The sequence below is a fragment of the Rhineura floridana genome, chromosome 3 (assembly GCF_030035675.1).
Source record: "Rhineura floridana isolate rRhiFlo1 chromosome 3, rRhiFlo1.hap2, whole genome shotgun sequence".
NCBI lineage: Eukaryota > Metazoa > Chordata > Lepidosauria > Squamata > Rhineuridae > Rhineura > Rhineura floridana.
In genome coordinates this window covers 206,451,234-206,466,154 of record NC_084482.1, presented here as the reverse complement: position 1 = coordinate 206,466,154, position 14,921 = coordinate 206,451,234, and the positions used below count along the sequence as shown (strand labels likewise).

The following is a 14,921-nucleotide window of genomic DNA, read 5'->3' as shown; positions in this document are numbered from 1 at the left end:
CCACACAGCCTCCCACAGTGAGGATATAGGTTTCCAGATGGAAAATGGTCATGATGAGGATTTGCTTGATGTGCCTTCTGCTTAGCTCATTTATCCCTTTCACCCTGTACTCGTGCTTCTTCAAAGTCCATAGCACCTTAATGGCCGACCTCCAATTGGGACGTGCATGGGCCAAGGCTTCCCAGTTCTCGATGCTTATGTTACACTTTTTAGATTCGCTTTTAGAACATCTTTAAACCTCTTTTGCTGCCCACCGATATTCCGTTTTCCATCCTGAAGTTGGGAGTAAAGGACTGAGTGGGAAGAGGTATTTCAATTTCGTCCCTTCTACGAAATCTTCCCCCTCCGTTCGGATTGGTGCAGATGGCAGCAGAGCTTGGCACGGTCAGCTGACAATTAATGGCGTCACTTCCTGTTGAGTGTGGAGGGCGGGGAGAGGCACCTCCCTCTCTCCTGTCCTTGCATCAGCCTCGGGCAAAGTTTTCTCCCCACGCCGACTTCCCTCCCTGCCTACTCGGAAGGAGGGGGCATTCCTTGCGGGTTCCCTCCACTTGTCAAGCTTCCTGCCTCTCTAGGAACCGGAGTTCAATTTCTCCCCTTCTACCAATCTTCCCCCTCCGTTCGGATTGGTGCAGATGGCGGCAGAGCTTGGCACGGTCAGCTGACAATTAATGGCGTCACTTCCTGTTGAGATCTGATCCAGCTTTGGAAATTGCTTTGTTCTTGGCTAGAGAGTTTCTCCTCGTGACAAGGAGTTCCATAGCTCTCCTTTCCTCAAGCTCAGTACAGACATTTGCTCTGGAAGTGTTGTGGCTCAGCCTCCCCATTTCAAGCAGGATTTGCTCATCCTGCAGCTCTAAGCAGGTAAGCTTCTTTTATATTTCTCCCTTTCTGTCTCCACGTGTCTCTCATGTCCAGTCAGTGCAGGGATTTCTGCTTGTGGAACTTCCCCCACCTTCTTCTCTCCTGTCTTCCCAGTCCCCCATCTGTTCCAGGGGTTCCTCTGACCCTCTGGAGCAGATCCGAGTAAAGTGTGGAGGGTGGGGAGAGGGGTAAAAGAGCTATTGCTCTGATGGGACCCTGACTTAGGCTGCAATTCAAGACATGTCTACTCAAGAGTAAGCTCCACTGGGTTCAATGGGACTTGCTGCCAGATAAGGACTGCAGCCTTAGTGCTACTTTGGAAAAAGTCCAAAATATTTTCCTCCACCTCTGTTAATTTCCTGTCTCCTAATCTCCTGCTAACACATACACTTTCCCATCCCTCCTTCCTAGTCCTTTCAAATTTGCTTTTTCCTCCTAGAACACCTTTCCTCTCTTATCTCCTCCCTTCTGTTTGCAGTTTGTTTGCTTGCTTATTTATTATCTGCAGGAGATTTTTTAAATATCCACCTTTCATCTCCCTTTCTCATTTCCTCCAACACCTCCTCCCACCCTTTCTGTGTGAAGAGGGAGACTTTCCTCCTGCCCACCCAGAGCTTCTTTTTCTCCAGGCCCCCTTGGCTCTGCTTTCCAGGAGGGGCTGATGCTGGCATTGGTCCAACCAGAAGGCGGCTGGATGCCTAGTGGATAGTGCAGGCAAGGGAGGTGGCGCTGGGCAGGCTGTGGTGCTGAGACCCACCTGGATATAGCTCAAGGCTCCCTGGTGGCTCTGGCCTCCCCCCACTGAGAAACCCCACTCTAGAGCTCTGCATCAGGCTAGAAAGTAAGCTGGGACGTTGGGTGTGTGTGTGTTTTCAATGGCCTAGTGTTATGACTAAAGTTATGAGGCACATCATTACCCCTTTTCTTCTTGCAGTCCCACTGACACACATTAAACCTTAGTATCCCTTTTCTGTGCCGTCAGCTGTGATTTGGGGGTCCCGTGGACTGTGAACACAAGGGACGTAGGAAGCTGTCTAATAGCAAAACAGACCATGGTTCCATCTAGCTCAGTATCACCTACACGGACTAGCAGCAGCTCTCCAGGGTTTCGCATGCAAGTCTCTCCCAGCTCTACCTGGAAATGCCGGGGGTTGAGCCCAGGACCTTCTGCATGCGAGGCAGATGTTCTCTCACTGAGCTACAGCCCTTTCCTTAAGACAGCCTCTCGCTCCGCATTGTCTACACTGACTGGTAGTAGCTCCCAGAGGTTCAGGTAGGGGGGCTAGACTCGTTCTGTCCTGCTCTGGACTAGCTGGAGCCCTTTTATGATTCCAAAATCTTTTCTTTTTTTATAGGCAATGCCTGGACACCTTTCCCAGAATGTCAGGCTCTGAGACGACAGACCCCCCCATTTCACCCTTCTCAGGGACCGAATGGGGCAGTGAGGTGGAGGCGGTTGGCTTGCCGTCTGTGCAGATGGGTGCTTTAATTTGGATGCCTGCACTGAGAGGGGGTTGGACTCGATGGCCTTGTAAGCCCCTTCCAACTCTGCGATTCCCTGATTCTGTGCCTGGCGATGAGTGAGCAGGCAGCAGGGTGGGCTGATTAAGGGCTGAGTCTGAGTCCTGGGGCCCTTGAACAGGGCCTGACCGGGGAAAGCGCTAGCACCAGGCAAGCTTAGCGTAGCCATAAAACACCAAAGTCCCCAGGTGCACAACCCTGGGACACCCCAGGAATGGATCAACAGAGTCACTCAGGCAGTTTCTCGAAGCCTCAAAGTACAAACAGCCTCCTCTTCCTTCAAGCACGTTTATAGACAGATCTCCCCTCCTTTTACTTAAATACCACCAGCCATGGAGGGGCAGGAGCAAAGCCTCCTGGGCATCTGCTCTCTGGAACAGGGAAGGAGAATCTGTGGCCCTCCCAGAGGCAGATGGGCTACCACTTCCCTACAACCCCTAACCATCGTCTGGAGTTGATTCCTAGTTCCCAGTTCCTTATTTCCTTGAAAGTTCAAAACACTAAAAAAGAAGAAAAGTTGACAGCTACAGCAACTACAAGCCAAAGTTAACGTGTCTCTGAACCCTAAAATATAAGTTGGGGTATCCTGCATGATCTATTGCTGGGATCGGGGGACTCTCCCCATCAAGAATAACAATAAATGCATTCAGTCAAAAACAGCAGGCTTCTGACATGGTCCTAAATCCATAATGTCCTAAAATCATAAAAAATAAGTAACTGAGGGTGCCGTCCCCACAATCTGCTCTGGGCCAGCCAAATTATACACCCCAGGAAAGGGGAGGGTGTCCTCTACAAAATGCCAATACTTCCCGCATGGCCCAAGGCATCTGCTGGGCGCAGTGCATGGATAAGGGCATCTACGCGCAACCAAAATGGTCCTTTGGGGTGAGGAGGAGGGATGCGTTGGGGCAGAAGAACCAGGTGTGCTTGCCTGGCAGAGGCAGAGCTCTCTCAAGCCAATAAACCAACCGAGGAAAGGGTTCAATGTCCAGAGTTGCTCCCTTTTCTCAAAACAGCAGAGACATTTATCCAGAACCTAGAAATGGGGATCTCTAGGGGGACTGAATGCGGTTGTGTGGCGTATAAGGGAGAGGTTATACCTCAAATGTTGGGTATGGGCAAACTAAGCACTTTTTATGCAGTTTGGGCAGAGAAACCACCAGACTGGGGGGGGGGAATAGCTGTGCTGCTCTCAGTCTGCAGGAGAGTGTGAGAAGTTTGCCTCGATGGTCTTATAGGCCCCTTCCAACTCTACTATTCTAGGATTCTATGACGCTGAATTTCCTTCCCCTCTGAAGAGCCTTGCCAGTTTCCCCTTCTGCTGTTCAAGGGAAAGCAGAGGGAGCTTTAAGCTGACCAGGCTCATCTCTGCCCTTTGCAAGCTCCAGTCTCAAGGCAGGCAACTATGTGATGCTGTTGGCCCGTTCCTGGCGTGTTCCAGGGTTTTAAGAATGGGGGGGGGTTCATGTTTTATGGCTCTGCAAATCATGCCTGGCGGCAGCCGTAGCCCTGTGCTGTGTGTTCTTGTCTAGTTTTGTTGCACGTAGATGCACTCATCCATGCCCTGCGCCCAGCAGAAGCTGTGGGCCAGGCGGGACGCACTTGCATCTCATAGAGGACACCCTCCCCTTTTCTGGGGTGTATGATTTGTCCTGGGCCAGAGCAGATTGAGAGGGCACCCACAGTTACTTATTTTTTCCTGCATGTTTTTTTCTATTTTGGTTTTGTGTAGATATCCTCATCCATGCCCTGCGCCCAGCAGAAGCTCTGGACCAGACACAAAACATTGGCATCTCACAGAGGACACTGTGCCATTTCCTAGGGTGTATGATTTGTCCTGGCCCAGAGCAGATTTTGGGGTGGGCACCGTCAGTTACTTATTTTTTATGATTTTATGACATCATAAAATGCCCTGCTCAACTCAAGTCTCAAGGCAAACAATGATTAAGGGTAGTAGTCGCCCATTCTAGAGAGTAGGTGCCCAGGAGGCTTTGCTACTGCCCCCTCCATGGCTGGTGGCAATTAAGTAAAAGGAGGGGAGATCTCTCTATAAACATGCTTGAAGGAAGAGGAGGCTGTCTGCGCTATGAAGGTCTTGGAATCTGTCTGAGTGACTCTATTGATCCATTCCAGGGGTGTTCCAGGGTTGTGCACCTGGGGACTTCAGTATTTTATGGCTACACTAAGCATGTCTGGTGCCAGCAGGCAGCCAACGTCGAGCACTGGCCAAGGCCCCAGGACTCAAAGGGCCCTTAACCAGCCCGACCTTCTGTCTGCTCACTCAAGCCCAGGGCTGGCTTCCATCAGCGGCACTTTGCCTAGCCAACTGCTATATTATTGCTGCCCTGGGCTTCTGCTGGGAGGAAGGGCGGGATATAAATCAAATAGTAATAATAAAATAATAATAATTATATTTGTTTACCACTCTTTATAAAATGGGTCAAAGCGACTTACAAAATATTAATATGTAGAACTCCTTGCCAAATATTTAAAATGCGAACCATAGAAGAAAACAGGACATTAAGGGGTTGTATCCAACATAGCATGAAGGCAGTTCTTCTATCAGTGCAAGGGTTTCTCTGTGCATGATGGAATGACCTCCCCCTCTCCTCCCCTCATGCACCTCTATTTAGTTCTGGGTTTCCCCCCAACCGTCCAAAGCAGATTTGGAGATGGTGCAGGGTGCACACAGCAGGAGGAGGGGAGAACTCCATTGTGTTAAGTTAACTCTAGTACTGGCACAAACCATTAGCTAAATACTGCCCAATAAAATCACTCTTTGACAAGAATAAGGAGGATTAATCCTACCTGGCCCCACTACAAAATGAACACCAAAAGACGCCAGAATCATACCACATTACTATCAAATTAAGATAAAATAAAGCCTGATTAAACAGGATAGGCACCTCTAGATTGGTGTTTCTTGGAAGGTGTTTCCTGCAACATGTTCTTGACATAATAATAATACATTAGTGGTGGGTTTATACTGGATAGTCTGACCAGCATTCTGCTATATTACTTGTTCTGTGATGCTCCCTCAGTGTTTCTGCATTAGTGCCGTCCAGAAGAGCTGTTGTGCTTTTGTTTGCTGCCCTAAGCTCCTGCTGGGAGGAAGGACAGGGTATAAGTAAAATAAATAAAAAAATAAATGTTTTTTTCAGAAGCAGGACAGAAAACAAACAACCCACCAACCCAAAACATTTGTGATATCAAAAAGTATGGGATTTCGAGTTACAAAAAGTTCCTGATTGGAACAAAGGAGTCCAAATAATATTGAAAGTGGGATCATGTATCACAGCCCCGATAAAATCACGAGCACAAATTTATTTATTTATTTAAAATATTCCTGTCCCGCCCTTCAACCCTACAATAGGGCTCTCAGGACGGCTACAATAAAATAGCACACACATAATAAAATACACAGTAACAACACAAACACTACAGTAAATTAAAATGCATAAAATACTATTAAAATGCATTATGCCTACACATACAAACAGACATACATGTATATATGTGCATCAAATCCTCATGAATGAACAATAAAGAGGATCCGATGGAGGGCCCAATGTTGCCTGTTTTCAAATAACTTGCTTTCAGTCCATTTGCCTTTTCGTTCTGATGGGGAAGAGGGATGTTGTGAATTTCTCAGGATTTTTCCAATCGCAGGTACCATGAATGACAGTTATGTTTTGTTTTTTTAATCTCATGAAGAAGAGTTTCTCATGCTCTGACATCATCTCCTGGTTGCAAAAAAAAGAAGAACAATCCCTCTGGGAGAGATTGACAGGTAGGTCCTTCAAGATACACCGCGGATCCCTCCAGATGACCTGTTTGTTGAGCATTTATCCTGATTTGCTTGCACAAAGCTTATAGGGACATTAGATGATAAGAACATAAGGATAGCCTGAAGGATCAGGCCAACGGACCATCTAGTCCAGCATCGTGTTCTCACAGAGGCTAACCAGATGCCCATGGGAAGCCCACAAGCAAGACCTGAGTGCAAGAGCACCCTCTCTCCTGTGATTTCCAGCACCTGGTATTTGGAAGCATACTGCCTACAACTGTGGCTACTACTGCTTGTAGCCATCGATAGCTCTTTCCTCCATGAATTTGTCTAATTCTCTTTTAAATCCATCCAAGTTCGTGGCCATCACTGCCTCTTGTGGGAACGAATTCGATAGTTTAACTATGTGCTGTGCAAAGAAGTACTTTGTTTTGTCTGTGCTGGATGTCCACGAATTCTAGTGTTATGTGAGGGAGAAAAACTTTTCTCTTTCCGCTTTCTCCATGCCATGCATAATTTTATACATGTCATGTCACCTCTGACTTGCCTTTTCTGTAAACTAAAAAGCCTCAAATGCTGCAACCTTTCCCCATAGGGGTGTCGCTTCATCCCCTTGATCATTCTGGCTACCCTTTTCTGAACTTTTTCCAACTCTACAATATCCTTTGCGACCAGAACTGTACACAGTATTCCAAATGCAGCCCCACCATAGAATTGTGTAACAGCATTATGATGTTGCCAGTTTTATTTTCAGTACCTTTCCTAATTATCTGTATCATGGAATTATATCCAGTCTTTATTAAGCATTCATTCTGATCTATCTACCTACCTACCTACCTACCTACCTACAGAAACTCCAATCAAAGCACTATTTTTGTGCAGTGCCTTGAAAAGGGCTTTGCAGGCACTACTGGTCACCTGATTGACAGTGCTTGCAAACACCCTTTTGGCTGAGCCAGGTTTTTACCTGCCCCACACCTGATGTCATATGGCCTTACAGGTCAGATAGGGAGGCCCAGAATGTCTAATTAGGCCTACAGGGCAAAGGTTCCCCGATATAGGGCATTCATTCTTTGAGACATCACAGTACATCTATCAGGCTTTAAAATAAAATAAATACAGAGGTCTTGGGCAGAACATGTCCATTACTCTTGTGTAAGTCCTAGTCAGGCAAATATCAGTCTTGCACTTAAAATTAAATTAAATTAAAAACAAAATACCTATCTATCTATCACATTTGTATACTGCCCCATAGCTGAAGCTCTCTGAGCGGTTTACAACAATTAAAAACATTAACAATAAATATACAAATTTAAAAACACATTTTTAAAACAATTTAAAAAACACATGCTAAAATGCCTGGGAGAAGAGGAAAGTCTTAACCTGGTGCCGAAAAGATAATAATGATCATTCCATAATTTGGGGGCCACCACTGAGAAGGCCCTCTCGTTGCCATCCTACAAACTTCCATCACAGTAGGCACCTGGAAGAGAGCCTTGGATGTTGAGCGTAGTGTACGGGTGGGTTCGTATCGGGAGAGGCGTTCCATCAGGTATTGTGGTCCCAAGCCTTGTAAGGCTTTACAGGTTAAAACCAGCACCTTGAATTGAGCTCAGAAACATACAGGCAGCCAACGCAAGCAGGCCAGAATTAGTTTTATATGTTCGGACTGTCTGGTCCGTGTTACCAATCTGGCTGCTGCATTTTGCACTAGCTGCAGTTTCCAAACCATCTTCAAAGGCAGCCCCATGTAGAGTGCATTGCAGTAATCTAACTTGGAGGTTACCAGAGCATGGACAACTGAAGCCAGGTTATCCCTGTCCAGATAGGGGTGTAGTTGGCCACCAACTGAAGTTGGTAGAAGGCACTCCGTGCCACTGAGGCTACCTGAGCCTCAACAGAGATGGTTCTATGAGAACCCCCAAGCTACGAATCAGGGGGAAAACCTGGACTTCTTTTGGACTTCGTTCTGTCAGAGTTCTCATAATTTGTTGAAATAATTAAAAGTCAGCCATGTTCACAGAGTACCTGTAATCCTATTACTGACCTTGCCCCATACTGACCTTCATCTTTTGCAGTTTAAAAGTTTAAGAAATGTCTGGCTGATTTTTAATTAATTTAATATATTTTACATTGAACTCAATGATAACGTCGGGCATGCTCAGTAAGAACCAGCTGTCAGATTTCTACAAGCCAGACTCACAGCTGCTTGGCTAATCATGGGGACACACCCATACAGGATATTTATTTCACTTTAGACAGTCCTGGCTTCCCCCAAAGAATCCTGGGAAGTGTAGTTTGTGAAGGGTGCTGAGAGGAGACTTCTATTTCCCTGACAGAACTCCAGTGGCCAGAGTGGTTTAACAGTCATCCACTCTGATTGAAGCTCTGTAGGGGAACAGGGCTTCTCCTAGCAACTCTCAGCACCCTTTACTAACTATACTTCCCAGGATTCTTTGGGAGAAGCCATGACCGTCTAAAGTGAAATAAAGGTCTAGTGTGGATGTGGCCAGGGACAACTTTGGTTTAAATTTGGGTGGGAGGCTACATGTGCATGCTGTAGAATAAAAAGGTGGGGGAAACCCTGAAAAACAATGATACTGTTCACAATGTTTTCCTTTTAGAAAGGAAAGGGGCTTCCGCTCTGCCCAGTGCCCACCCACCCAATCTCCTCCCCTTCCCCCTCCCTTCCTGCCCTCATCCTCCTGGCCCCTTCCCACAGGTCAGTTTCACCTATCCTAAGCATGATTGCACAGCAGTAAATCCCATTGAACTCAATAGTCATGCGAATGATCAGACCCACCTTTCCCCTCCTTTCCCTCTCCTCCCCCTTCCTCCCCCTTCTTCCTTTCCTCCCCTCTTCCTTCTTCCTCCTCTTCTGCCTGCTCCAGCCCTCCCTCTGTCCCTCCCTTCCTCATCCTACCCCCTCAGGTCAGTTTTATCTGTACTAAGCATGATTGCATGAGAACAAATCCCAATGAACTCAATAAGCATGCAAATAATCCATTAAACTTGGTAAGCATGCGAATGATCAAACCTGCCTTTCCCCCTCCTTCCCCCCTCCCTTCCTCCTCTTCTCCCCTCTTCCTTCTTTCTCCTCTTCTGCCCACTCCAGGCCTCCCTCCTTCCCTCCCCCATGGTCAGTTTTACCTATACTAAGCATGATTGCATGGGAATAAATCCCACTGAACTCAATAAGCATGCAAATAATCCATTCTCAGCAAACTTGCACAGGATCCCATATCTCACCTCCCGGATTAAAAAGCAGAGAAATTTACTAATAGTCAAAAAACTTGCGGTTTAAGAATGTACCTATAGCCAACAGATAATTCTATCAAACTTTAAAAAGCAGGGAAATTGGGCAGCTATAGTGAATGCACCAGGGGAGCAGGAGATCTGATCTCCTCTCTGAGATAATGTACTGCCCTACAAATTTGTCAAAATGCAACACAATTTATGTTGGTGTTTCACAGTCCAGTCCACTTCCTGTGTAGCTTGGAAGACTTTGGTAACATGTGCCTCCAAGCATATGGTGAGAAAGCTTTTTCCTTTGATATTCTTTGAAATTTAGCCCAGCAGAGGCCTTTGTATTTGACTAACGAGACTGTTCCACAGAAAATACAGCCGTCTGCCAGGCATCTGATACGTGACCTCAGGTGTTGTCGAAGAGCATGAAAATGGCTTGGAGCAATTGGGAGCTTCATGTGATCCTTCTGTAGACTCCATCTTACCTTCATCTGTATTTCACACAAGCAGTATTTTTTTCCCCTTATGTCTTCTTGATCTTAATTTATCTCTTCTCTGGGATATATACCGAGAGAAGAAACTGTAGCTTTTAGATTTCATTCTTGCTATTTGTAATAATTTTGCATTGCTAAAGGGTTTTCTGCATGGAGATCTCTACATTTTGTACAGCACTATTTAATCTTTTTATTTGTTTTGGGAGATTTTTAACTTCTCCATGTTCAGAACGGTTCCATGTGATTTTCACCCAGAGCAATTTTTCCACCTGAGCTTCGGCCTATGGGTGGCTTTTGTTGCACATGTGTCTATTGCCATAGGGAACCTTTCTGTATGAATCTGCCACCACCCCCCACGTGTCCCTCTAAGCAGGCCTCATAGTAGAGGCCTGAAAAGAGAAGAATTGAGAGAGCTAAATCATGGAGGGTAAGGCTATCAATGACTACTAGCAACAATGACCTTGTTATCCCTCCACAGTTGGAGGCACTATGCCTCTGAGGATCAGTCACTGGGAATCACAAACAGGGAGAGCAGTTTTGCCCTCAGGTCCTGCTTGTGGGCTTCCCATTGGGGCACCCGGTTAGCCATTGTGAGAACTGGATGCTGGACTAGATGGCTCTTTGGCAAGCCTTCTAAGTAAGTGGCCATGATGTTGTGTCAGCCAATTCTAACAACTGAGAAAGATCCATGCACTTTGCAGTAAACTGGTAATAACTGAGGCTAAATACGCCTGATCCAGCAGTCCAGCTCTTCTTAAGTTGTCTTTGGCAGTTGTCATTGAATTTAAACTATTATTGAACTATATTACTATACATTATGTTAACTTTTTCTTTGAAATATATTTTAATATTAGATATGTTATGAGATGACTAACAAATGTGAAGGATAAATACCTGCCTTTAATAGACTAGATTCACAGATTGCAGGTGAAATACACCCCTTACTGGGTGTTAACTGGAGAGGCATTCCCCTTACAGTACAGAACAGCACAGCAAAGCTCTGCAGTGTTAGTGGAGTGAGAAAAGGGAGGGAAACTTAATGAAGAGAAGCCGCTAATTGGGCTTGATCCCTGATACAATCTTTTGATTCTGATTTGGATTCCTAATTTTTCCCCTCCCATACAGTGAATGGGCAGAAGGAGAATTATTGAGAGCCATCTGCGGCATCATTGGAAACAACCAAGTATAACATGGTGAAATGAATGTTTGGAAATCAAAGGGATTTAAAAGGCACGAGGAAAATCAGTCTACAACTGAGAGGAAGAAATCCTCTACTCTTTGGGTTTTGACATCCACAAAAGCTTAATCCAGAAAGAAGACTGCAAAAGAGCAGAGAAGGGAAAAGCTTCCAGTGTGAGGGGAAAATTTCAAATATAAATTAAATGCATGGTGCAGATTTCACAGAAGGGAAAAACCATGTAAATGAATGGAGTGTAGGAGGAGTTTGAGTCACAGTCATAGCCTAATTGAGCATAAAGGAATCCACACGGGGAATTACTATGCATGCATTAAATGCATGAACTGTGCAAAGAGCTGCAATGATAGCAAAAGCTATATTTTACATCAGAGAATCCACAAAGGAGTGAAACTGTTGAGTAGGGAAAGACCTGTGGTGAAAGCAGAAAACTTATTTTACATCAAAAAACCCATGCAGGAAAGAAGTCCTGTAACTTTGTGGAATGTGTAAAGAGCTTCAGTCATAGCAGACTTTATGACTAATATTTTATGACTAATAACCAGTACAGGGGTCTAGACATTTAAATGTGTGCAGTGTGGAAAGCGTTTCACTCATAGCGATAGCTTTACTGCATATCAAATAATTCACACAGGAATGAGGGCATATAAATGTATGGAGTGTGGAAAGAGCTTCAGTCAGAGTAGTGCCCTTACTTTACATCAAAGAATCCATACAGGGGTGAAACCACATAAATGTGGGGAATATGGAAAGAGCTTCCGTTGGAGTAGCCACCTTATCTCACATCAAAGAACCCACACAGGGATAAAGCCACATGAATGTGTGGAGTGTGGAAAGAGTTTCTCTCATAGAAGTACCCTTACTGTACATGAAAGAACCCACACAGGGGTGAAGCCATATGAATGTGTGGAGTGTGGAAAGGGTTTCTCTCATAGAAATAGCCTTACTCCACATCAGACAACCCACACAGGGGCAAAACCATTTAAATGTGTTGAGTGTGGAAAGACCTTCAGTCAAAGAGCACAATTTACTAGACATCAAAAAATCCACACAGGGGTGAAACCATATGAATGTGTGGAGTGTGGAAAGGGTTTCTCTCATAGAAATAGCCTTACTCCACATCAGACAACCCACACAGGGGCAAAACCATTTAAATGTGTTGAGTGTGGAAAGACCTTCAGTCAAAGAGCACAATTTACTAGACATCAAAAAATCCACACAGGGGTGAAACCATATGAATGTGTGGAGTGTGGAAAGAGCTTCAGTATGAGTAGCCAGTTTATTTCACATCAAAGAATCCACACAGGGGATAAACCATTTAAATGTGTGGAGTGTGGAAAGAGCTTCAGTGAAAGAGGAAGCCTTGCTACACATCAAAAAACCCACATGGGGGTGAAACCGTTTAAATGTGTCAAGTGTGGCAAGACCTTCAGTCAAAGAGGAAACCTTGCTACACATCAAAAAACCCACACGGGTGAAATCATTTAAATGTGTCGAGTGTAGAAAGACATTCAGTCACAGCGCACATCTTGCTAGACATCAAAAAACCCACACCGGTAAAACTATATGAATGTGTGAAGTGTGGAGAGTTTCATGGATAGCAATTGCCTTAGTACACATCAAAGAACCCACAACTTGAGAGGGCATTGCATCATGAGAAAGCCTCCTAATTGGCTAATTAATCTTTGACTGTTGCTAAGGGTTTTTCTATAAGAATAGGTTTGAGAACTTTAGCCTTTGTTCACCTGGGTTGCATTTTGCCTATAGGTGGCTATCTGTGTGGGGTTCCAGTTTCCATCTGCTACCCATGCTATGCATCTCTGGATGTGGGTCTATGCAACTTGTCAGTATAGAATAGGTTAGCTAGATTTGTTTTGTGATTGAACTCTGTGTATTTTAGCTTACCCTTTGGCTGTGGGTTTTAAGGAACCATTTTGCTGCAATTTTTGTGCACTTGTATAATATTTAATAAAACTACTTCTTATTTACCAGTGTGTGTTCATTCCAGGGGGAATTTGGCTCTGAATCTGGTACCTTGGCTACTTAACCACAGACTACCATGTATTTGGTTGTTTGCTTAAGGATCCAGGACAAGGGAGTGCCCTTTTGGCTCTTGTCTTTTTGAATCCTTGGCAGGTTTACTCTTCTCTGAATCCTTGGCAGGTTGCCAGTTTAAGGGGTGGTGGCAGTCTACCTACCTTGCTGGGTTGTTGTTGGTTTACTCAGCCCCAACAAGGAGATACTTGCCAGGATCAATTGCCCTGGGTTTGGGAATTGAGTCCTGGGACTGAACCACATGTCAGGTTTATGGCACAGGTTCATGACAGTTGGTGTTGCAGAAAGAAGAGATTTGGAGAAGGAGGTGGTATGCTCACCAGGTCTCTGTTGCAGGCCGTGGTGGAAGACTTCTAGAATATTCTGTGGAGATCGGGCTGTCCTTATAGTCAAGGTAACCTTTGAAATTTAACAACTGAAGTGCCTCATAACTGACGGAATATACAGGGCCATCAAAAGCACACGCACTCCACCTCACAGCTTACTGTGTAACCTGATGCAAACTATAAAAATATGTGCCCCTGCTAGGAGTCTAGCAAACAGTCTTGCGTGTTTTTTGGGTTTTTGAGGGGATATATACTATGATCGGGTGCTGTTGATACACCACATTGGTGACTCGTATAACGGACACTTGACCTGATGTTTTAGGACTGTTTATTTTGTACTTTATATTTCCCATGTGACTTTTGTGTTGCTTGCATACACTGTTTCCATATATTTTTCCTCCTCCAAGATTCATCTGTGTATTATTTCCTTTTCCGTTGATATTCTTTGTAGCTGAAGCTTGAATCTTTAATAAAATAAAACACATTGTCTCCTACTGAAGTATTTTAAATAATATTCCCAAACTGATTTCAGCCTCTGCTCATGTTGTTGTTGTTATATGCCTTCAGGTCGATTACAACTTATGGCAACCCTATGAATCAGCGACCTTCAGTAGCATCTGTCATGAACCGCCCTGTTCAGATCTTGTAAGTTCTGGTCTGTAGCTTCCTTTATGGAATCAATCCATTTCTTGTCTGGTCTTCCTCTTTTTCTACTCCCTACTCCGAGGAGGATGGCAACAAGGAAGAGGGCCTTCTCAGTGGTGGCTCCCAAATTATGGAATGATTTCTGTGATGAGGTGTGCCTGGCGCCAATACTGTTACCTTTTTGGCGGCAGGTCAAGGCTTTCCTCTTCTATGCATTTTAGCATGTGTTTTTAAATTGCTTTTTAAAAATGTGTTTTTAAAATCTGTATATTTGTTTTTAATATTTTTAATTGTCGTAAACCTCCCAGAGAGCTTCGGGTACGGGGCAGTATATAAATGCAGTAGATAGGCGACTCACAAATAAAATTTTATTATTTTTTATTTATTATTATTATATTTAGGGTTCTAAACTGTGTTTCTGTCTCATTTTGCTTTTGCTTTCTCTCTTTAACCACATTAAGAGTTTCTTTAGTCATTCATTGAGGTCTTTCTCTTTTTAATTAGAGGTATTGTCTTTTTGCATTCTTCCCTGAAAATGTCTCTGACTTCACTCCATAGTTCTTCTGTCAACTAAGTTTAAAGCCTCAAATCTGTCCCTTATTTGATCTTTATATTCTTCTGGGATTTTGTTTACATTGTATTTTGGCATTATGATTGCTTTGTTCTTCTTTAGCTTTCCTCTGATTTTTGATATTACCACTTCATGATCTGCTCCTGGTCTTGTTTTTGCAGAAAGTATGGAACTTCTCCATCTTCTGCTACTAATTATGTAATCAATTTGATTCCTA

At 44.4% G+C, this 14,921-nt stretch overlaps 1 protein-coding gene across 2 annotated transcripts; it reads left to right on the top strand.

The window, feature by feature from the left end:
* Window positions 1-478: 478 nt before the first annotated feature.
* Window positions 479-13,940, top strand: LOC133381329 (zinc finger protein 135-like). 2 transcript variants are annotated; one of them, XM_061620322.1, is made up of 4 exons: window positions 479-864; window positions 2,220-2,395; window positions 6,100-6,175; window positions 11,038-13,940. In XM_061620322.1, the coding sequence occupies exon 4, from the start codon at window positions 11,744-11,746 to the stop codon at window positions 12,593-12,595; it is 852 nt and encodes a 283-aa protein (XP_061476306.1). In that variant the 5' UTR covers window positions 479-864; window positions 2,220-2,395; window positions 6,100-6,175; window positions 11,038-11,743; the 3' UTR covers window positions 12,596-13,940. The 2 variants fall into 2 exon arrangements, with proteins under 2 accessions (XP_061476306.1, XP_061476307.1); XM_061620323.1 differs by lacking the exon at window positions 2,220-2,395.
* Window positions 13,941-14,921: the final 981 nt, after the last annotated feature.

Coding starts and splice junctions, on each gene's coding strand:
- LOC133381329 (XM_061620323.1), top strand. CDS start 11,744: ATGAGGGCATATAAATGTATGGAGTGTGGAAAGAGCTTCAGTCAGAGT.